At 49.8% G+C, this 22,930-nt stretch overlaps 1 protein-coding gene across 4 annotated transcripts in view; it reads right to left on the bottom strand.

The window, feature by feature from the left end:
- The window catches only part of BAZ2A (bromodomain adjacent to zinc finger domain 2A), a 2,136,751-nt gene that overhangs the window by 1,919,550 nt on the left and 194,271 nt on the right, over nucleotides 1-22,930 (bottom strand). For all 4 annotated transcript variants that reach the window (XM_069653682.1, XM_069653683.1, XM_069653685.1 and 1 more), the window contains one exon: nucleotides 1,653-1,838. In XM_069653682.1, coding sequence (XP_069509783.1) covers nucleotides 1,653-1,838 — 186 coding nt within the window. The remainder of the gene's footprint in view (nucleotides 1-1,652; nucleotides 1,839-22,930) is intronic.

Raw genomic sequence — 22,930 nt, 5'->3', positions numbered from 1 at the left:
ACCGCAAACCCTACGCGATAATGATGATGGCCGCAGCAATGGTTCTAGCCTGTAGATGGACAGCAAAGGGCCCTCCACAGGATCACGAATGGGTGGCAAAGATGTGGTCCCTGTTGGCACTTGAGTGGCTCACATACTCAATACAAGGAGAACATCTAAGGTTCAGGTCAGACTGGGACTCCCTACTTTCATATCTGGTGGATGGTACAAGGCAGCGGTGGTGCCCTCGGAGCATACGGCTCTTGGGCATAATAGAGGCCCCCGATTTAGCGGACTCATGAAGGGCCATGACAATTTAGCTCAGCCCATCCTATAGGGGCTTGGTAGGGGGGAGGTGGGCGGGAATGGCGCGTCTGGGGAAGCGATGAAACACTGGCCTTCTCTCGAACCCTGGGTGGGGGAGGGGCATTTTGTTCAAGGTGTTGCTCTGTTTATGGAAATGCCAATAAAAATCAAATTTAAAAAAAATGTTTCTTTTGAATTAAGTCCAAAATAGGAAACAATACTTTTCATCAATATTATATTAGAACAAGAACGCGCTAAAACATAACTGCCCATAAATCATGTAATACCATTAATACTAATCAATCCAACACCGACAGTTCCAAATGAAAAGCCAGTGTGCAGTATATGTACATAACTGTCAAAATAACTCAACATAACTATGTTTACACATGTTTTGGACAAGAGCCCTATATCAGGGTAAATTACAATACAGAGATATTTTGTTGCAACTTGTTCAGCAACATTTTAGTTGGAAAGGTTATGTTTAAAGCACTCGATGAAAAAGGTTCTCTCGCTTTCACATTAGTGCATCGTCAGGACGAGTTGCAGATACAACTCTTCAGCAGTGTATCTGGCATTGCACATGCTTCTCGGCCACCATAACAAATTGTCCTTGCTTACTGAAATACTGCAGTTTATGAATATATTTGAAGAGACATTTCAATTTCGAAATTAAAACACGATAAAAGTACAACTTGCATCTCTCTGGAATGTATACGAATCTTGTGTAGCGCATCCGAGTCCATAATACATTCCATTCAGTTTAAGGGGTTATGCAGCCCTGAAACCTACTTGCAGTGCGCAATTCACTTACTTTGATCTTTCAGTTAGTGTGGTGTACCCACTTACATTGCTCATTCCGAGAACACATGTAAGAAGAACTTCACATTAGAAGTTGTTCCTCATTAGGCTAGCCTATAAACAATGGCAATTTAAGACCAGGTGTATCCAGCAGACAGCAAGCTGACCACACTAGCCACCACAATAGAGGCCAAAACATACATCAAAAGAAGTACCCGACAGCAGCATCTAGAGAAAATAACTTTTGGAAGCATAAACCTTGTTCACTTGACATTACGTATGTAGTGGTTTTGGACATGGTTCCAGGGCATCAGAAGTATGCCAACAATCACTATCATAACAACAACGTTTATCAACATGTAGATCAGATCACAGAATTGTTTTTGAAAACTCAATATGACAATGCATGTTTTGGAAAAAACGCTATTAAGTGGTATGCATGTCAGACTACTTATAGGCTGGGCCAAAAATAAGACCATTTTACATTGGAAGGCATGCAACCATCATTCTTCATTCCGTTGACAACCTTTGGAGTGGGCAGATGAGTTTGTCCATTTCAGACCTACCTTGGGATAAATCTGTGCCAAAGGGCTCTAGCCCTTCTGAGCTTAGGAGGTGAGAGTCCTCCAACTGAGACGAGAGCTGCGAGGAGTCATCCAAACAGCTTGTTACATCAGGGGGTGGCTGCAAGACAGGGACATCCAGTGGGTCAATCTGTGGAGACGTTCCATTGTAGCTGCCAAGGTTAACATCTAAACAAAACAAAAAAAGCACAGATTGTCGTGTGCACAAAATACGGACAGAATTTCAGACAACAATGTATCCTACATTTGTACAAGACTAGATGCAAATTTCCTCTTGCCTGACGTTTTCGCCACTCCATTAGTACTGGCAAATTTGTAAGAGACCACATAGGTTTAATGCAACAAGAAAGTCATAATCATTTTATTTGCGATGCACAACCGTTTGAAAACGCTTTCGGAAAACTGAAAATAAACTGAGCGAGAAGATACTATTTTCAGTTGTTTCAAAACATAACTAGTTGAAACGATGCATATAGATAAATGCTTTGCTGCCAAAACTGATTGCTTTAATAAATCTATTCTCCAATCTAAAAGTTGTGCAGCCTCACTTAAAGTGAAGAGCGGGTGTTTTAGATCAGCCGGGAAGAATTTCAAGAGTAGCTGGCTTCTCCTTGCACTGTGACAAGCATTCTGAAAGCAATAACAAAGAATGGAAGTGACCATTTCAACTACTTTGTTCTTAGAATATCAAACATAAGTCCAATTATTACGAGGGAGCCTTTTACTGTAGCTCAGATTTCAAAAGGGAACCATGTAGATTTTGGTTAAAAAGTCATACATGTCAGAACCTTTGGCAATGCAGAATAAATCCGACCCTGGAAGCCTTTACATGGCATTTAGCTTTACCCATAATTTTCTAGTAGACTTGAGCAATAGAGATATCTGAAAATGGTGTCTTGGATGACTAGCAGACTTCCTGGGCCTGCAAGTCCCACCATTTTATAGTACTGAAATTATTTCTGTTTCTCTAACATAATAATTCGCAATTATAATTATTCTTTTATAACATGCTTAATAACAACGAGTGGTTTCCAACCTGTGTTGACTGCGTTGTCTTGCTTCCAAGACAAACACGTAGCCCCCAAGCTATCCTTCCTCCAATGAGACGGATACTCAAGTCTAGGACCATAGAAGAGATTTTTGTAATCCGTATACGGTGTGTGAATCTGTTGCAGACACTACTATTACCCAGTAATAGTCGTTCTGTGGCATGGAACGGTGTAGTCTTGCATACTTTGCATATTGCGCCATCTAGTGGTTGGTTCAGAGTATTCAAAGCATTCCATGTTGTTTAATTCCAAATAAAAAAAAAGGGCACAGACAAGGGTGTTTCTGTCTCCTTATGTACATGTACATGCACCAATGATGCGCCGCCACAGGTCGTCGTCCTCAGATTGGATTTTTCTGGAATTACATGCTGTATCATATGATAAGTCATTTATAATGCGCCTGTACACATGTTTTTCTAGCCGCGACAAGACAAGGAAGGGGAGGATACAGGAGAACAAAACAAACGATCTTACTAGGCCTTGCGTCATTCAGATTGTGCAAGTGTAAGGGGAAGAGTACCAGAGGGAGTGAAGCGAGAGTGCAATAAGCAAAGCTAAAGTAAGTGCCACAAGGGTAGCCGGCTCTAAGGAAGTGCAAGGAGGCAGGGGACTGTAGGATTGTAGATCCAGTCCTTGGTGCACAGTAGGCCTGGAGGCAGTGCATGGGGCTACTGTTCATGAAGGAGCCTGGTCCCCATAAGGTTCAGAGGGAGACCAGGTAACCAGTTAGTGCAGCACACAAGATCATCAGCAGGGGAGAGAGAAAGCAGAAGTGAAAAAGAAGTTCTTGAGTTGCTTCTGGAACCTGAGGCGGCCCTGCTCAAGTTTGAGAGGCAGAGAGGCTGTTCCAGAGAGAGGCACGAGCCAAGGAGAGAGATCTACCCCACACTCTCTGCCTGGAGAAACATCTGACTAGCAGAGAGTTGGCGGTGGATGAGCAGAGGGCTTGAGAAGAAAAGTGCTTAGGAAGATTGAGTAGGATGTAGTGTGGTCCCCAGCTCCAGAAAGCCTTGTGGACAATGCAGAGGGTATTGAACTTGATCCTTGCAGCCACTCACCGAGTGCCAGTGGAGAGATTTCAGGGCTGGAGAGATACGATCCCTGGGCTTGAGGCTAAGTACAGGTCTCACTGTCCTATTCCAGATTAGTTGCAGAGGGCGAAGAGTAGAGGCAGTTGCAGTAGTACAGCCTAGAGAGAACTAGGGTTCTGGAGACGGTGAGCTTCTGGGGGAAAGTGAGAAAAGGAAGAATACTACTGAGGAGGTGCAGCTGGTAGTGCAACTTCTTAGAGAGGTTGTGATGTGAGGAGAGAAGGCGAGGGGGGAGTCGAAGACGACACCAACGTTTTTGCCCCGCAGGATGGGGCAGTTGGAGGGCCCAAAGAGGGTGGCCAGAGTGAACGGGGGAAAGCGGGAGCAGGGGTCCCAATGATAAGGAAATTACTGGCATTAAGGCAGAGATCGTTGGAGGCACACCATTCCTGAATCGGGATAGACAGCCAAGAAGGATCGAGAGAGAGGAGAGGAGGCAGAAGGGTGCCTGAAGGAGAGCTGAATGTCATCTGCATAACACGGAGGAACATAAGCAAAGGAATCGGTGAGTGTGTGCCTAAGTTCCTATGTGGGGAGGAAGAGTAGGAACATTACACTCTAAACATATACAAGCCACAGAAATACTATAACTGGTTAAGTAGCATCTGCCTTCTGAGGCATGTGAATTTGTTAAGACTTGCATGCTTTACATGGATTAGCAGGTAGTACCCAAAGAAGCTGGCAGTGTGTTGCAGGAACAGCTGAAAATAAATATTTAAGTAGAGCCTGCCTCACCTGCGTGTCTGCCCATGCATGTGTCTCTGCACAAGAGTGTTGTGTTAACATGTGTACAGAAAGGCAAGTGGCTGTCTGGCAAATAACATCTAAAGGAAGGTGTGTTCCTCCTTGAGTGAGCTTTAGGAGGTAAAGGAAAGTTTGACTGCTAGTGAACAGCAAAGTTGAAGTAAATTTACATTCCATTTTTCAATGGTGTTTAGATATCCCTTCTGCCCTGTTGCAAAAGAAAGAAATGGACTCGTTTTGAGAAGTGACTTTATGTTCAAATAGAAATGCCTGGCCTACAGAGGACAACCCTATCTTGATTCATTGCAACAAAAGGTTGGCTTTGGAGTGCATGTATTCTTCAAATGGATGTAATTGCATGGAGATAAGCAACTGTGTAAGTGAAGTCCGATGTGCTATGCATTGCCACAAACCAAAGTCTCAATCTTATAGAGGACAGTAATTAAATCCCACCTTGGTGGCAGAAGAACCACGCAAGACTTTGTTCTGGTGGAAAGTTCCAATGGTCACTGTTGCATGGTGATGGATGCCACCAGAGCAGCAAAGTATACCTTGAGTGACCTCTATATTAATTCTGAGTCCATGAGGTACAGAAGGTAGGTGACAATGACTGCTAGTGAACAATGAATAGGATTGATTTGCCTCTTTTTGAACCAGATAAGGAACCTCTTCCATTTATTGAAATAGCAGCGTCTGGCGTTTGGTTTTCTGGCCTCTATAAGTATGAGCATCCAACGTTTAGGCAGGTTGAAGTGACCAAACTACAACCTCATGAGCCATGCAGTAAATGACAGTTTGGTGATTCAGATGAGTTATCTGTTCATTCCGTTGCAATTTGATTATCAGCTGTAGCGAAGCGTAGGAGTTGAGGACACCACACTTGCTGCACCAAAACTGGAGCAATAGGGATGAGTTAGTCTCTCCAAGGGGATATATAAATCATTTTGAAGGCTTTTAGGGGCCGTCTTAAATGAGATGGGGTTGCCTTGGGGCCTGCAATTGTACATTTTGATCCAGGAGGGCGCTGAAGCGGTTGTGAGGCACAGAAGGGGTGCCCAATGCACAGGCCCAATCCAGGTCAAGAGGGGAGTGAGACAGGGGTGTGGGCCCGCTCTCCTATTGTTCAACATGCACATAAATGCACTACAAGGGATGCTGGACAAAGTGTTGCTGTTGTTTCCTAGTTTGCCACCGGTAGGCTGCCCATGCTGGCATTTCAGATATGGTGTTAATTTGAATCAATTAATACACCTCATTCATGCAGGAGAAGTCCCTGGAGGTATACTCCGTTAAATGGAAGTGTGGGCTCTGGGTACAAAAACAGATTGCATTCAGACTGAGTTTTACTGCCGAATGTGGCTATGCTAGATTACCCTGGGGTGTTTTTTCAGTTGACATAACGTCAAGCAAGCCACAAGAAGGGTGCAGGAACTGGTTGGTATTTCAAGGTGGGCAAAGAACTCAAAATGCCAACAAACGGTGGTTATACTCTGAGCCTACAGGCCAATGTGTAGTAGCTCGCCTGTCATGGGGATTTGAGCATCTCGCACTGTGGGCAAGAATGAATTCTGTTGAATTACACTCAGCTCCAATAATTGTCATGCATTCTGAAATGTATTAATGACTTGGTAGTAACTGCTAAGACCCTATTTGGGCTGAACATTTTGAACACTCGAGCAGCCCTGGCTAGATTTCTGTGGCATGATCTAAAGCGTAGTACACATCCATTTCGAATACTGTGGTTAAAGGTCAAAATGGACGTCTGTGCCATTAAAGGTGAAGAATATTTATTTCCGTCTGGAAATTATCACTCCGGTTACCAAGCAAATTGGAAAGCACTTAACTGTTGAATAGCGGTCAAATAGCCAGAGAAGATACTAAAATGGCCAAACTAAACAGTACCAAATCATGGTTAGTGCATTTCCAGACTTACAACTGCATTTTGTTTGGTGCGTTGAACGTAACCAGCTATTTTATATGTCCAGAGGCATATTGAGTAAGTTAGTTGGAAATGGTAGTGGGATGTTAAAGTGAACAATGCAGTGACTTCAGGGAGAAGGGTCAATGGATAGGTCAGAGGATAAGAGGGAATTAGAGAGAAATACGAGATCAAGAGTACCCACCAGCGTGGGTAGGATGGTAGTAGAGAGAGTGGCCAGATAGGAGGGAGTTAAGTTCTAGGCAGGTGATTGCAGAGAGATGGGAAGGTTTAGGTCCCCTAGCATGACTAGGGGAATGTGAGTAGGAAGTTACTCAAGGAGAGGGGTCAGATAAGGAAAAAAAGGAGATGGGAGGACCAAGGGTCAATAGAGAGCCAGAACGTTGAGGAGTAGGAGGGAGGAGTTGAATAGTGGCATATTTAAAAACGAAAGTTGATGTCTGAGTTGAGGGCCATATTGATAAGGAACCCTACACCACTGCCGCCTACCAAACAAGTCCGAAAGAGTGGAAGAAGGCAGCAGAGTCAATTTGGAGAGCTTCTAGTGGAACAGAATCAAGAGAGGAGCTACGCTGCGAGGGCACGCTACGTGCGCAGACGTGATCAGGAAGTGAAATATACATGTTGAAGCCTTTCGCCTTCGGTTGCACGATCTGAAGGACACAAAGCCTAGTAAGATGCTTTGTTTTGTCATCCCTTTGTCTACCCCGCCTTGTTGCACCTAGAAACACTTCTGTAGGGGCATGCTATAAATGACCGATAATAACATATCATGTACATTGAGCAGTCAGGCAAATGGTGCTGCTTGGGCAGTTTTTACCCGATTTGCTTGGGCGAGGGCTCATTGGAAAGGGGAGAGAGTGCCCTTTAAAACCAGCTCTCCCACAAGCAGATTGCTGACCAGCAATCACCACTGGACCACCAGGGCATTATTTTTGGGGGTGTGGGGCTGTTTGGCCTGGGGGTCCAAAAAATAAATAAATAGGGTAGCACAATGTTTGGTCTTCTTTGGGAGCAGGTTGGTGCAGTTTAGCACCCATTTGCCCCCAAGGAAGGCCAAAAAAAGCCATGTGACAAAAGGGCACACTTGTGGGCATTAGGGGGCTGACCCTGTGCCGGTTGGCCAGTCATCCCAGGAATCCCCCCCACCCCCAGGAAGGAGCAGATTCTTGCTGCTTTCCTGGTGGGGCACAATTGAGGGTCAGACCCCCATTTTGCGACCCCAGGGAAGCAGCAAGCACTACTAGGCCACCAGGGATATCATTTTGGGGATTTTGGGGGTGGGGCCCCCATGTCAATCAGCGCCCCACCCCCCAATTAATGACAACCAGATGGCTTAATGTTTTGCCTTCTTTGGGGGAAAATTGGTGCAGTTTTGCACAGCTTCGCCCCCAAGGAAGGCAAAACAACGTTACACTCCACATAGTAGAGCCTGTGCCCCCCCCCAAAAAGGACTGGCAGACCCTTGCTGCTTCCCAGGCAGGGGTGGTGTCAGAATTGGGGTTCACGCCCCATTTTGCCACCCATGGGACTCAAAATGGACCACTAGGCCACCAGGGATATGATCTTGGGGGTGAGCTCCCTGGGTGCCAACCCCCCTCCAGGCCAAACAACCCTCACCCCAAAAAATGGCAACATGATGGCATACTTTTTTGTCTTTTTTGGGGGCAAATTAGTGCCATTTTGCACCCATTTGCCCGCAAGGAAGGCAAAACATTGGGCAATTTTGCCAGAGGCACGCTTGGGGGCATCAGGGGGCTGGCCAGCCACCACAGATATACCCCCATCGAGGGGCAGATCCTTTCTGCTTCGGGGGGGTGGGTCAGAATGGAGGGTCTGGTCCAATTTTGGCAACCCTGGGAAGCAGTAAGGAGCACTAAGCCACCAGGAAAAACATTTTGGGAGGTGGTGGGCTGTTTCATCCGTTGCCTGTCACAGTACCCCTGGCCATGCCGCTTTAGAGCCTTTACCTCCAGGGGGAGGAAGGGCTGGGGACCCTGCCAGGGCTCACTGGGACTGCCGCTGGACTTTGGGTCCGTCGTCCCACATGGGAGACTCTGTCCAAAGCCGGGCACATCACCCCCGACCATTATGGCACTCTGGCCTGGCTGCATTACAGGTTTTCCCTGCAGGGATGTATGGGGACCCTGCCGGGGCTCCCTGGGACTGCTGCTGTACTTGGGGACAGTCGACCCACATGGGTGACGGGCGCCTAAGGCCGGGGCCATCACCCCCAGCCGTTCTAGAGCTGTGGCTGGGCTGCGTTACAGTTTTTCCCTCCGGTAAGTGATGGGGACCCTGCCGGGGTGCTCCTTGGGACCACTGCTGGACCTTTGAACGGTCGGCTCATATAGGAGACAGACGCCCAAGGCCGGGGGCAGCGCCCCCAGCCACCATGGAGCTCTGGCCATACCACGTTACAGCTTTCGCCATTCGGGGAGGGACACGGACCCCGCCGGGTTGCCCCATGACTGCCACTGGACCTGGGAAAATTCGACCCACATGGGAGATAGGCGCCCAAGGCCAGAGGCAGCAACCGCGGCTATCCTGGAGCTCTGGCTGGGCTGCATTACAGTTTCTCTCTCCAGGGAGTGGTGGGGACCTTTCCGGGGCTCCCTGAGACTGCGGCTGGACTTGTGGATGGTCGACCCACATTGGAGACAGGCGCCACAGGGCGGGAGCAGCATCCCCGGGAGCCCTTGAGCTTTGGCCATGCTGCGTTACAGCTTTTCCCTCTGGGAAGGGACAGTGACTCTGCCGGGCCTCCCTGGGACTGGCGCTGCAATTAGGTGCGCACGACCCACATGGGAGACAGGTGCCCAAGGCCAGGGGCACTACTGTGTCTGTCCAGGAGCTCTGGTCATGCTGTTTTACAGCTTTTCCCACTTTGGAGGAAAGGGGACCCTGTCAGGTCGTCCGATGACGGCTGCTGGGCTCGGGGCGGTCTACCCACGTGCAAGGCAGATGCCCATGGCGGGGCAGCACCCCCCGCTGTCCTAGTGCTCTGGCGTTGCAGCATTACAGCTTTTACCTCCGGGAAGGGATGGTGACCATGCTGGGGCTACCTGAGACTGCCGGTGGACTTTGGGCCGGTCGATCCACATGGGAGACAAACTCCCAAGGCTGATGACATCACCCCCAGATGTCCTAGAGCTCTGGGCTAGGTTGCATTACATGTTTTCTCTCCGGGGAGGGATGAGGACCCTGCCGGGGCTCCCTGGGACTGCCGCCTAACTTGGGGATGGTCGACAAGGGATACAGGCGCCCAAGGGCAGGGCATCAGCCGACCGTCCTCAAGCTCTGGCTGGACTGCGTTACAGTTTTTCCCCTCCAGGGAGGAATGGGACCCTACCGGGGCTCCCTCTGACTGCCGCTGGACTTGGGCACAGTCAACCCACATGGGAGACAGGCGCCCAAGGCCGGGGGCAGCACCCCCGATCATCCTGGAGATCTGGCTGTGCTGCGTTACAGTTATTTCATCCAGGGAGAGATGTGGACCTTGCCGGGGCTCCCTGGGACAGCCGCTGGGCTTGCAGACCATCAACCCACATGAGAGACAGGCACCCGTGGCCACGGGCAGCACCGCTGCCCGTCCTAGAGCTCTGGCTGGGGGCTGCGTTACAGCTTTTCCCTCCAGGGAGGGATGGTGACCCTGCCGGGGCTACCTGGGACTGACGCTGGACCTTGGGACGGTCAACCCTTTCTTTTCCGTCCAGGTAAGCGCACCCATGCATGTGAGGTACCGTTTTTAACAGGACACCTGGGGGAACGTGGGAATGTAGGACACGTGTTGTTGCCAGCGTGTTTCGGTGGTTTCCTGGTGGCAAATGTCTGAAAATTTTCTTTTTCCTCTACATTTTGGACTTTCTCGATCTTGTGGGTAATACATTCTAAGACTATTTGCGCAAGTCGGACCTCATTGGATTCCCCTGGGTGTCTGCTTTTCAGAAATGCATGGGTTTCCCAGTTTTCCTTGGTGGCGGCGACACCCCAAACCTTACCTCTGGCGTTTGATGAACCAGTGGTTGAGCCTTTTCCCTTTGCGCCCAAGCCAGTGCACCCACACATGAGGTACCATTTTCATCGGGACACCTGTGGGAATGTGGAAAGTTAGGACATTTGTAATTTTCTTTTGGTTGTGAGAACGTTTTCATATATTTCCTACTGCCCTTTGTTACACAACCCTTTAAATGCCCAAATGTGACCTACATTTAGTCTCCGCTTTAGGCACTATATGCTTTTGTAACCTGTGCAAGTCACCTATGCTTCAAAAGGTCTGCCTGGCTCTTTCAAAAAATGCATGCTAGCCATTCCTCACCACATTAGTTTTCCTTATTTTCAAATGCCAAGTACGTCTGATTAGGCAGTCAACATAAATATCCTGTGTACCATGGCTCCGTTTTTGGCTTGAGGTTTTGCTTGTTTGGTGAAACATTACCAAAAGTTTTATTTCCCAAATTAAAGGCGTCGGGGGGGTGGGGACGGAATGTAGCGGTGCATTGCTTTTCTCAATATTCACAGAAGCCATTACCTTACAAGTGCAAACATGTCCAGCACATACTTCTTTTTGTCACTTTTCCAATTTCTTCCCAAACAATGGGAATTGTAGGTACATATTTGTTGCCTGACCTGCGCAACTGACCCCTTCCTGAACTTGGAATTTTGTCTACTTTTCAGAAATGTATGCCCTTCAGTGTTCCCATTGAGCTTTTCTACGTCCTATTACCAAAAAAAAGGGAAACAAAACGGTTGGTAACCTTATGACAAATGTGTTTGTAGGGTTCCACTCAACCTCTTCTTGAAAGGTTGGAAAATGGCAAATTCAGAACTGCAAACCATTTGTTCGTAGCTCTTACAAGAAATAGAATCACAGGGTTCTTTGTACATCCTTTTATTGGCATTTTCTAAAAAAACACAACATTCACTTTTGTGTTACTTTCTCACACCCCCTACAGAAAACGACTAATCCTTGGTGGGGTTATGACCACCTACATGTGGGAAGAAAAGGGTGCACATTTTACCGGGATATCGCTTGTGACGAAAATGTTACAAGAGATCAAATACGACATACCAAAATGTCCAAAAAAGGGCTCGGGACTACAGCGAAAACCTCCAGCAATTAAGGGGTTAAAAGAAAATCTACTTCTTGCAGTGTGGACATCCTAAATCCTTGAGGCTTGACAAACTTGTTTTCTGGGTGCATGTCTAACTCTGATTCATTGTCTCTTTTTGGAACTAGGAAATATACAAAGTAAATACCTTCTCATCACAGGGTGCTTTCTCAATGGTCCCTTTAGTCCACCTCTGCCCTGAGGAGTTGAAGGAGATGTGTTAACGTATGATTGGGGTGGTGGTAGATCACAACGTCTTGTTAACAGTTCGATATGATAACTTGCCTTGACTGTGCTTAACACCCACTTGTCTACTGTGATTTCCCCCTGCCCACCATGTGTGTGCCAATGAGGTTATATTTTCCCTTAGTGGGGTAACATGGAAATGAACCTGAAACGGGTAGTCCATGTTTAGTTGAAGAGGTGCCACCTGTGGTGGGTGTACCTCTTCCTCTCTTCCTACCATGGCACTCATCTGTTTAATGATTGTCCTTCTACAGTGCTTAGGCCACAGCTTCCATAAGATGGTTGAGAGAATTAAGACTAAACAACCGTGCAACCTTGTCGACTATGAAAAGGACAGTGATTTGAAGGTGCTCCATGGAGTTGGAACAGTCTGCCGGAAATATGGCCTACTGTCTTTAATTTCTCATGCCTCTCAGCCTTTTCCAACAGCTTGTTGAAGAGGGTAGCTTGAGTCTCTGGACTGCAGCATGTACCTATAACCAGGTATCTTTTTTACAGCTGTTCCTTCCATCTAGTAGCCTGCTGTATCCACGTAATCCAGAATGTTTGATTAGGACGTTATCTGAGAAGTGCCCCACTTGGATATTGCCTGTGCCCATACCTAGAGGTCAGCTGGCATCTTCTTGATAAGATCTCAGATCATCCCAGTGTGCTCTGTTGTAGCGGGCCATTAAGGACACACTCCATAATTAGCAGAGGTTGCCATCTAACGTGCAGAGGTAAATATTTGCTTGCCTCCCCTCTTGCTTGGGTGTTCTGAAGATTAAAATGGGGGCAGAGCGCCTCTTTTTGGCTGTTGTAACTACCAGTGAATATGGTGTTAAGTGTCTCTGAATGTCCTCAGGATCAGCTGGTGCTGGTACTATTTTGTCTGATGCACATATTCCGCACCCTTATGGAGGGAGGCTTTTCTAAGGAATTGGAAATGCGCTTAACTGAATTGATCAGTAGGATACACATGGCAATAGGTTAATGGTCTTCCAAAGTGTCCTCTAGGCAGTCACTTTTCCTCTGCCTCCTGAGTTCCAATAGAGAGCCTAACAGCAGAACGTTTTAGAAGGGCTGTAGAGCCATAATGGTTTTTTTGGGCGAATTATTTACAAGGGGATACAAATCCTCAAGGGGATTCATGGACTAACCCATGTTTCGGCACAATCCTATCGTTAAGGAGTTTCACCCTAATTTTCGTCACTTCTTCCTCTCGGTCATCCGGTAATCCTTTTTGGGACCTAGAGCAGGGTGACGAGGGGGAATCACATTTGTAGGAAGCGGATGCTTCCTTACAAACATCCTGTCTCGAATGTAGAAAGTTAGCAATCCTGGTCAGAGCAGTGACAAATGTCTCTTTCCAATCCGGCCATGTGGACTTGAGACATTGAAGGCTACCTAGATCCACTGGAGTCGGTCTCTCCTCCATTTCTTCTTGTGAATCCCTCGTTGTTCCTCAGAAGAAGCGTACGATATTCGTCCCTTGGCTTAATTCACCAGCAGTGAGAAGGTAGGGGTACGTGTCTCTCGGTATGGGAAAGTGTTGCAGACTCATCTTTTGTTTCTGTAGCAGTTTTATGGCCAGGAGAAGGGGTCTGGAGCTGGAGGCAGACTAAAGAGTACCCCTGAGATACCCTTATGTGATGGCTTCTTGTGAGCAGCATTGTCTTCTTATCTCAGTTGTTCAACTTTGAGGATGACAAGTTTTAGTGTGTTCCATGGCCTCCAAAGATCTTTCATGGTCTTGGGCTTAGACATCTTGCATGCTGAACACTTTGGCATGGTCCCTCGGAAGTCAATGACTGCAGACGTTGGGGTATTTTGCCAAGCAAGCTTGGAACAACATCTTGGACAAAAAACAAACTCCATTTGGAGTGAACTAACCAAGATAGCCTAAAAGTACGAGTGTAAGGATGTGAAGGTATTCTCAAAATGATGTTGTGCCCCTACCTCCGCACTCTGGCGTCAGTGCAAGACCACCGAGTTGGGCGTTGTCGATCACCATCTATTTTCAGAGACACCTACTGCGATTGAAGTGCACCAGAGTTTGGGCTGTCGATCTGTGTTGAATGTCAGTGCCTGTCAGCACGGAGCAGTGTGTGACGTCAACTTGTGTTCTCTGCCATGCTCCCCCAGCCTACAGATGACTAAAAAAAAAAAAAAACAGACACTGGAGGGTGATGCATCATGGGTATTCGCAGCATAGGGATAGTAAGACTGGAGCGACACCAACAATGCCCTTTTAACTTTGGAAGTAAGCGTCTTGCAATTCTCCAGGCCAACCACTAGATGGCAGCCTATACAAAGCTTTCAAATCAAGAGAGACTCAAGCCTAAAATACGTGAGATATATAACAAATATTACATACCTGTTAATCGTCTTTCTGATGCTTGTATCTACCCAAGCCAACACAGTACCTTAGGAGAAAAGAAGAGCTTCTGGGTGGATGCCTTCAGGATATGAGGCATTTACAACGTGCCTATACACAAGTGTTTGAAGGATGCAGCAGAACAGGATCCGGTCCTTGGGTTCTTGGTCTGAAGACTGGAGAAATGGACGCTGAATGAAAACTGTCAGCAGTCATCAACAGGGGAGGATTCCAACAAAGGATTCTTCTCGGATTCACGCGGCTCTGTGGATTTGGCAGCCTTTTACATGAGCCAGATGAAGAACGAATATCGCCAGTCGGATTCTCTTCACTTTCTCGTGCCTGCACTCTGGTGAGGGGCCTTCAGGGATTCAAATCGTGTCTCTGGAGGTGCAGCAGTAGTCCAAAGTTTTAGACGAAATCGGACTTTGGAAGACCATGCACCGCACACTGGCTCGAGATCGCTGGGTATTCTCGTTTTGCAGCCCAGCAATGTCACAGCATGTCGATGGATGGCATGTTTTGCAGGTCTTCTCAAGACTAGTCGATCTCACCAGCCTCTGGGTAGGAGTCGTCTCATTTGGGACCCCCAGGTCGCTTGGAAGGAAGGGTTACATCAGGCCTCGGTTACACAGAAAGCTCTCTGGTTGCTGGAAATGGTTATGGCCGTCATATCTTCCTCTTCGAATTTGGTTCCAGTGGTCGACTTGTCAGCAGCTTCCAGTAGTTATCAGGAAGTTCAGCACAACTTCTGCAATCTCTCCCTGAAGTTTACAGAAAGAGGCAGTCTGGCTGTCCAATCGGGAGACCCAGCCACGGAGTGGGAACTGGTTCTTTTCAGGTAAGGTGAAAGATAAACGGCTGCTGAGTTTTGGACTCTCCCCTCTCTTCCTGCCTTCTCAGACACTCTGGAGCATCGTCGGAGAATACCAAGGATTCCTGTCGAAGACAAAACTCCAACCAAGGTCGTTCTCGCTTAGAATGGTAGAAGACGACCTCAAGACCTTAGAAACAACAAACGAGAAATGGCAAATAAGGAGGCCAACATTCTAGGAGAATTGACAGCCTGCAAGTAATAATTACTAAAAGTCATAAAAGTAGTTTCACTGCCACCAGCCATTCAAGTAAACTTGCAATTGTGACAAATGTTACGAGGTAGGTAACAAACGGTATACAGTGTATCTCCAACACTCTACATAAGGTTGGGTGTGCAGGCTCACTATATAAATTGTCCATAGCTGGGCTGAGAAATTTTGAGTCTTGTTTAAATATTCATCAGGCTTTCGACCAGGCTCTGCAACTACACACAATATAAAGGATGTTGGATATGTTAGCCAGGAGAAAGAACAGGCTTTCTTTATATATAGCATATGTAGATTTTAAGACTACTTTTGACTGTCGACCGTGCAAAGTTATGGCAAAAATTACAACAAATGGGTTACCCAGGCTGGCTTGTTTATGCAATTCAGCTGCTCCATACAAATACCGAAGTTAGAGTTTGTTTGGACAAATGGGGGAGAATGTAAGGTTTGATAGATACTAGCAGGGAAGTCAAGCAAGGGTGTGTGCTGGCTCCCCTGCTATTTAATCTTTACCTGACGGATTTATCTGCACGCCTATTGGTCAAGGCCAATTCTGCACTGAAAGTTGGGTTAGAACACATTGGTAGCATGTTCTATGACGAAGATTGTGATATTCGATCACACATTAAGTGGCATGAGAAAGTTGTTGAATGAAATGAGGGAGTATGCCAAGGAAAAATGGGCTTGTGGTCAACGTCACTAAGTCGAAATGTATGTTCTTGGCAATGAAGACTGAACAAGGTATCTATGAAAACACATTTGGGCATGATTGATTATATTGAAAGCTATGTCCATCTGGGCCTTGAGATGAGTAATGAGGATGGGTATATTGTTATAATCGAGACCAAAACTAGAAAGGCACGGCAATTGATTCTGCTTTTGCGTAGGTTTGCACACACGACTGCAGCTTATATTGTCCAGGCTATCTTGATATTCTACAAGCAGTGCTTTAGCATGATGCTATTGTGCGGCCGTGAAGCCTTGGCTATGAAGGACCTTGGTTGGTAAACTAGTCTGTCGGGCCGATTTTGGCATACATCCTTAAATCTAGCTACCTCAGTGTCTATGGAATATCAAAGGCTTGAACTGTGGATTGTCTCATCGAGTACCCAATTAAGCAACCAAAAAACCAAAAGAGGGAAGCATTGTATATAAAATCGTAAACCAGCCCGGCATGTCCTCTTCTAAAGGAATAAGGGGTAATTATGAATATGAACAAGGTGCTCAAGAGAAGGGCTTTGAAACTTTCAATCTGGATTTTTTTCAGGATATAAATATAAAGCCGGAATCTTAGTTCAATTTTGAGGTGGTAAAGACCTCCCTTTTTCATAAGGCAGATTCATCGGACTGGGCAAAGAATTATTCCCATTTGTCAAAATTGCATAATTATGATGCAATATCCAGGGCTATGCACAAATACATGAAACCTCAAAGGTATTTACTGCTCAGCCCAAGTGCTGCCGTCCGCTATTTTATGCTGAGACTTAGGATCAACCAGCTCCTGTTATCGACAATTAGGGGTACGCAATGGGGAATCCAGAGTGACTCAAGGGATTCTCGGCTATGTAAATCTTCTGGTTTCCTAGAACTGCGTGAAAGGAACAAGTTACTTACCTGTAACTGTTGTTCTCCAGCATGGGTCTGGCATGGATTCACATGCTCATGAATATTCCCCATCGTCAGGCTGGGAATCCTCGGTAAAGAAAAAACAAGTATCAGTTTCGTTTCTGATCTGTCTTTCGTAGTAGTAACCAATCACTGATCTCTGCGTCATACTGACCACAGCCAATGACTGCCCTCTACCTAAGCCCCGCCTCTGGCAGCCATCTTCAGATTTGGTAGCATGTGAAGTGGCAGTATGACCAAGTGAAGAGCCGCAGAGGGTTAGGCGGGAGGGTTCGCATGTGAATCCATGCCAGACCCATGCTGGAGAACAACAGTTACAGGTAAGTAACTTGTTCCTTCTCCAGCATGGGGTCTGGCATGGATTCCCATGCTCATGAATAAAGAATACATAGCAGTACACACATGCACAACTACGGGAGGTGGCAAAGGCTCAACATTAAGCATCACATCAAACTCAACATTAAGCAAATCTTACCTCCTCACCAGGCTCACCTTAGGCGAACAGGTTGCGCAGCACTGCTTGGCCGACCCTGGACTCCTCCCTGGAATCCCGATCGACGCAGTAGAATTTCGTGAAGGTGTGCGTCGACCTCCACGTAGCAGCCCTGCAGATGTCCAGCAAGGGCACACCAGATAGGAACGCCGTGGTAGCTGCGATCGCTGTGGTGGAATGGGCTCTCGGACGGCCAGGCAGGGGTCGGTTTGCCAACCGATGACAGTACATGATACAGCCGGAGAGCCATCTGGAAATGGAAGCCTTCGAGAGAGCCTTCCCCTGAATGACAGGTCCAAAGTTCACAAAGAGTTGTGACGTCTTCCGAAAACCCTTCGTGTGGTCCACGTAGAACTTCAGCGCTCTAGCCACATCCAGCGAGTGCAAAGTCCTTTCAGCCGGCGACGAAGGCGACGAGAAGAAAACAGGCAACACCAAGGGTTCGTTGAGGTGGAAGTCCGACGGCACCTTGGGCATGGAGGAGGGGTGCGTCCTGAGCACTACCCTCGTGTCATGAAAAGTCAAGTGCGGGGCCTTGCAGGAAAGGGCCTGGATCTCTCCCACCCGTCGTGCGGAGGTGATGGCCATAAGAAACGCTGTTTTCCACGACAAGAACTTCAACGGAGCCGAGTGCAGAGGCTCGAACGGAGGTCCCATGAGCTTGGTCAGCACCACGTTGAGCTCCCACGCCGGGGCCGGAGCCTTCACCAGCGGGAACGATCTGAACAGTCCCTTCATGAACTCTTTCACCAGACGATGAGACCACAAAGACGTCCGCCCCGTGGTTCTGGTGTATCGGGAGATCGCAGCAAGATGAATCTTGATGGACGCGTGCGCCAGTCCAGCTTTGGCCAGCGTCAGTAGGTATGGCAGTACTTGGGGAGCCGTAATCCGCAGAGGGTTAATCTTCTGTGCGTGGCACCAGACAGAGAACCTCTTCCATTTGTGTCCGTAGCATTTAACAGTTGAGGACGCCCTGGCCTTTGCAAGAACCTCTCTGCAGTCGGCCGGTATGTTGTATCCTCCAAACTCTAACGCTGCAGGAGCCAGGCCTGCAAGTTCAGCGACTTCGGGTCGTGATGGAGGATGGCGCCTCCTTCCCTGGAGAGAAGATCCCCGTCCACTTGCAACTTGATTGACGGGGACGCTGACAAGTCCAGAAGGTCCGGGAACAATATCTGCCTCGGCCACGCAGGTGCGACGAGGATCATCCTGCACCGTGACCTCTTGAGCTGGTTGATGTGCCGGATCAGCAATGGCATTGGAGGGAACGTGTATAGAAACAGGCCCTCCCAGGGGAACGAGAAAGCATTGCCCATGCTCCTCGGCTGGGGAAACCTGCTGGCGAACCTCCGGCACTTGGAGTTCGTCGCTGTCGCGAACTGATCGATCTGGGGTGTGCCCCACCGTCGGAAGAGGCGGTCCACTAGATCCTGTCGTAGTTCCCACTCGTGGCACGAGCGCAGCTCCCTGCTGAGTGAGTCTGCGATGGTGTTTTTTATCCCTGCCAGATGAAACTGCACCAGAAACATCCTTTGGGCGACGGCCCAATGCCACAGATCCTGCGCCTCCCTGGACAGGGCTGGGGACCTGGTTCCGCCCTGTTTCCTGATGTAGAACATGGTGGTGGTGTTGTCGGTGAAGATCCTCACCACCTTGCCCTTGAGGGACGGAAGGAAGGAAGGACCTGAGGGCCCAAAACACTGCACGGAGCTCCAGGACATTGATATGGAGGGACTTCTCCGTCGGGAGCCAAAGGCCTCTCGCGTGCAGATTTTCGGTGTGCGCTCCCCACCCTTCCAGGGAGGCATCCGTGGTCACTGTCTCCTGGTGGCCGGGGGTCTGGAAGTCCATGCCCGCCGTCAGATGCGCGCGGGTGCCCCACCACCGGATCGCTCGTCGGAAACTCTCGTCGAGTGTGATCCTCTCCTCGAAGCTGCCCGTCGTCTGGATCCAGCGCGCATCCAGGAACTCCTGCAACGGGCGCATCCGGAGCCTGCACAGGGGGATGAGGTAAATGCAAGAAGACATCATTCCGAGGAGGGACTTGATGGACCTCACTCTGGCCGCGTCCGCAACCAGCATCTGCTGCACCTTGCCCAGAATGGCCCTCGTTCTTTTCATCCGACGGAGAGGCCAGAAGCGACACTGTGTCGAGCTTCGCTCCCAGAAACAGTGCGTCTTGCGCGGGCACCAGGTGGGACTTGGCGTAGCTTATGGAGAATCCCAGGTCCGTGAGAAGTTGGACGGTCCTTGCCGTGTGCTCCTTTGCGAGCGCCCTCGTCTTGGCTCGGATGAGCCAGTCGTCCAGGTAGGGGTAGACGTGGATCCCCTCTCGGCGCAGCTGCGCCGCCACCGGTGCGAGGCACTTGGTGAACACCCTGGGTGCCGACCTTAGTCCGAAGGGAAGGGCTCTGGACTGATAGTGACGCCCTTGGACCACGAAACTGAGAAACTTTCGGTGTCCCTTTAGGATGGGAATATGGAAGTAGGCATCCTCCAAATCCAACGACGACAGGAAATCGCCCTCCTCCAGCTGACCCAGGACGTGTTGGAGGGTGACCATCTGGAACTTCTGTGCCTTGATGAATTTGTTCAGTTGTCGTAGGTCCAGGATGGGACGCCATCCTCCCGTCTTCTTCTTCATGAGGAAGTATCTTGAGTAAACTCCGGAGCCCCGAAGCCTCTTTGGGACGAGCTCGATGGCGCCCTTCCTGAGCATCGCCTTTACCTCCAAGAGAAGTTGAGGGATGTGATGTTCTTTCCTGGCCACAGGGGGGACGCGCGGGCACCTTTTTTGAAACTCGAGCGCGTGACCCTGGGCTAGGGCGTCCAGCACCCAACGGTCGGTGGAGATGGACTCCCACACGCTGACGAAGCTCGCCAGCCGGCCTCCCACCGGGGTGCTTCGGTGGGGGCCCGACCCCACGGCCGGTTCAGTCCTGCTTCGACGAGGCTTTGCCGCCTTGACCTCCTTGGCGACGACGGCGGGGTCCGTCTGACTTGCCTCGTCCCCTGTAAGCTTCCTGCGACGACGAACGGGCCGCTTGACGGTAGGTGGAAAATCCGCCGCCGGAACCTTTGGAGGCACCCTGTTTGCCTCCGCCGCTCCGAAAGGGCGGCCGCCGTTGCTGGAGAACCCCAAGAGCCCGGGCCATCTGCGTCTGCTTTGATGGCTTGAAGGGAATCGTCCACTGTTTTCCCAAACAGGTTGTTTCCATCGAACGGCATGTCCAAGACTCTGGTCTGCACGTCTTGACGGAAGTCAGTAGCCTTGAGCCATCCACGCCGCCTAAGGCACACGCCGTTGCCCAACTGGCGAAATCCAGTGTCAGCGATGTCCGTCGCAATCGTAATGGCGTGGTCCGACGCCACCTCTCCTTCCTGCAAGATCTCTAGGGCATCCGCTCTCTTGTCGTCCGGTAGGAAGTCCAGCAGGGGGGCCAGTTTGTACCACAGCTCCCTGTCGTAGCAGGCTACGATAGCCAAGGCGTTGGCCGCCTTAATCGTCGTCGCTGCAGACGAGATGACCCTGTGTCCCATCGTATCCAATTTCTTTCCCTCGCCGTCCGGCGGGGAAGTCGACGTAGAGGCCGCACCCCCCCCCCGCTTTCTTCCTGGCCGCCACGGAGACGACGGAGTCGTGGATGGGTTCTTGAGGAGGGCGAGGCCCTCATCCCAAATATCGTCCAGTAGAGGCACGGAGAGGACCGTTTTCCTCTTGGCCTCGCGCCGTTGATAAAGGAAACCTTCCTTCTTCTCTTCCGGGCAGAGCTGGAAGAGCTCGGATGCCCTGGCGATCACGGAGTGAAACGATCCAATCTCGTCGGGCGGTGAAGCCCGGGTGGGAGGTGACGACGGCAGATCCTCGTCGTAAACCTCGTCGTCCGTACCCCTCGCGGCCGTGTCAGTCCCCGTATCATCCCCACGAGCCGTGGACGGGGAGGAGGGCTGAACAGGGCGCTATGGCTGAAAAGGAGGCAGAGGATGAATCCTCCTTCTCTTGGGGGGAGGGCTCCCAGAAGGGCCTGGCTCCGGGTCCCCCGTCGGGAGCGGTTCCTCCGCTGGTGGTAACAGCAGTCTCGTCCTTCTCTCAGAGCATAAGGACTGTATAGCCAACAAAATGGCCGCCGAGTTGTCTTGCGGCGCTGGTTGAGGGGAGTCCGACCGGCGGTCAGGGGCCCCGTCGGCACCCTCGACGTTATCGTCGTCTCCTACGTCGTGATCCCTCCCGACGGGCTGGTCTTCTTCCACGCCAATGCCGTGGCTTAAGACTTCGATCAGCTCTTCCTCAGAGGTTGAGGCTGAATCCACGACGACCTCCTGCCCCCCCTTTTTCTTCTCCATCGGAGGTTTCACGGGGGTCCTGTCGATGGGCATAAAAGAGGACTCCCTCCGCGGTGGCAGGGAGACTGAGCCCGAGGTTGCCACCACTGGTGTAGCCTCCACAGGCTGAGCCAGGGCCGCCGCGACTGTCTCGATAGAGGCCTTGGCCGGATGGATTAAGGCTTTCACCACCCTAGGTGAGCTCACCGCCTTCTCCTTGGGGGGAGGGACACTGCCTCGCTCTCCCTCCTATGGGGCCTTCGAGCTCGACCGGGGCCTCTCCAGGAGCGTCGCCGGGTGCTCGGCCTTCCTCTTACCCGAACTAGAGCGTTGGCTCGTGGTTGATGGTGCCGGGGAGGATGCGCCCTGCCTGGCGCCCGTAGAGCCCGACCGTTCGGCGCTCCCGGTTCCAGCGGACTCGCGGTGGTTGGGCTTGTGTTGGACCCCCGTCGCCGGGGCGTCCTCAAAGGTCTTAGAAGACCGCTCGGATTTCTTCTTCTCGCCTGACGTGCTCTTCCCTTCCAGCCAGTTGGCGAGACGTTGATGGCGGTCCTTCATGGTCCGCTCCGACATATTGCCGCAAAACGTACAGTCCTTCTCCACGTGCGTCTTGTCCTCATGTAGGCAGTAAAGACAAAAAGGAGTGGTCGTCCTCCTTAAAGGCATTCTGAATCTGGCATCCAGGGCAGACCCTGAACAGCTTTCCGGGCGTCGAGCTTCCCTTCTCCTGGGCCATGTCCGAGATGGGCCTGAGAAACTTCTGGAGTCCTCCAAAAGCGTGGCTCGACGAAATCTTCACCCTTGAGGGGCGTAGACGAATCTGACACGGGTCCCCGTTGATCGGATGAAGAAACGGTGGAGCTTGAGGCTCTTTTTGACCACAAAATCCAAGTTTTTGAGAAAAAATGTGAAAAAATAGCACTGACGCTCAAGAGCAATAGCACGAGGATCCCAACACTTGAACGTGCGGTAAAAATCTGAAGATGGCTGCCAGAGGCGGGGCTTAGGTAGAGGGCAGTCATTGGCTGTGGTCAGTATGACGCAGAGATCAGTGATTGGTTACTACTACGAAAGACAGATCAGAAACGAAACTGATACTGTTTTTTTCTTTACCGAGGATTCCCAGCCTGACGACGGGGAATATTCATGAGCATGTGAATCCATTCCAGACCCCATGCTGGAGAACGTTATGACCAA

The sequence above is a fragment of the Ambystoma mexicanum genome, chromosome 3q, assembly GCF_040938575.1.
Source record: "Ambystoma mexicanum isolate Mex_15411 chromosome 3q, UKY_AmexF1_1, whole genome shotgun sequence".
Lineage (NCBI taxonomy): Eukaryota > Metazoa > Chordata > Amphibia > Caudata > Ambystomatidae > Ambystoma > Ambystoma mexicanum.
Note: the sequence above shows the minus strand (reverse complement) of the source record. Positions and strands in the feature narration are given on the sequence as shown.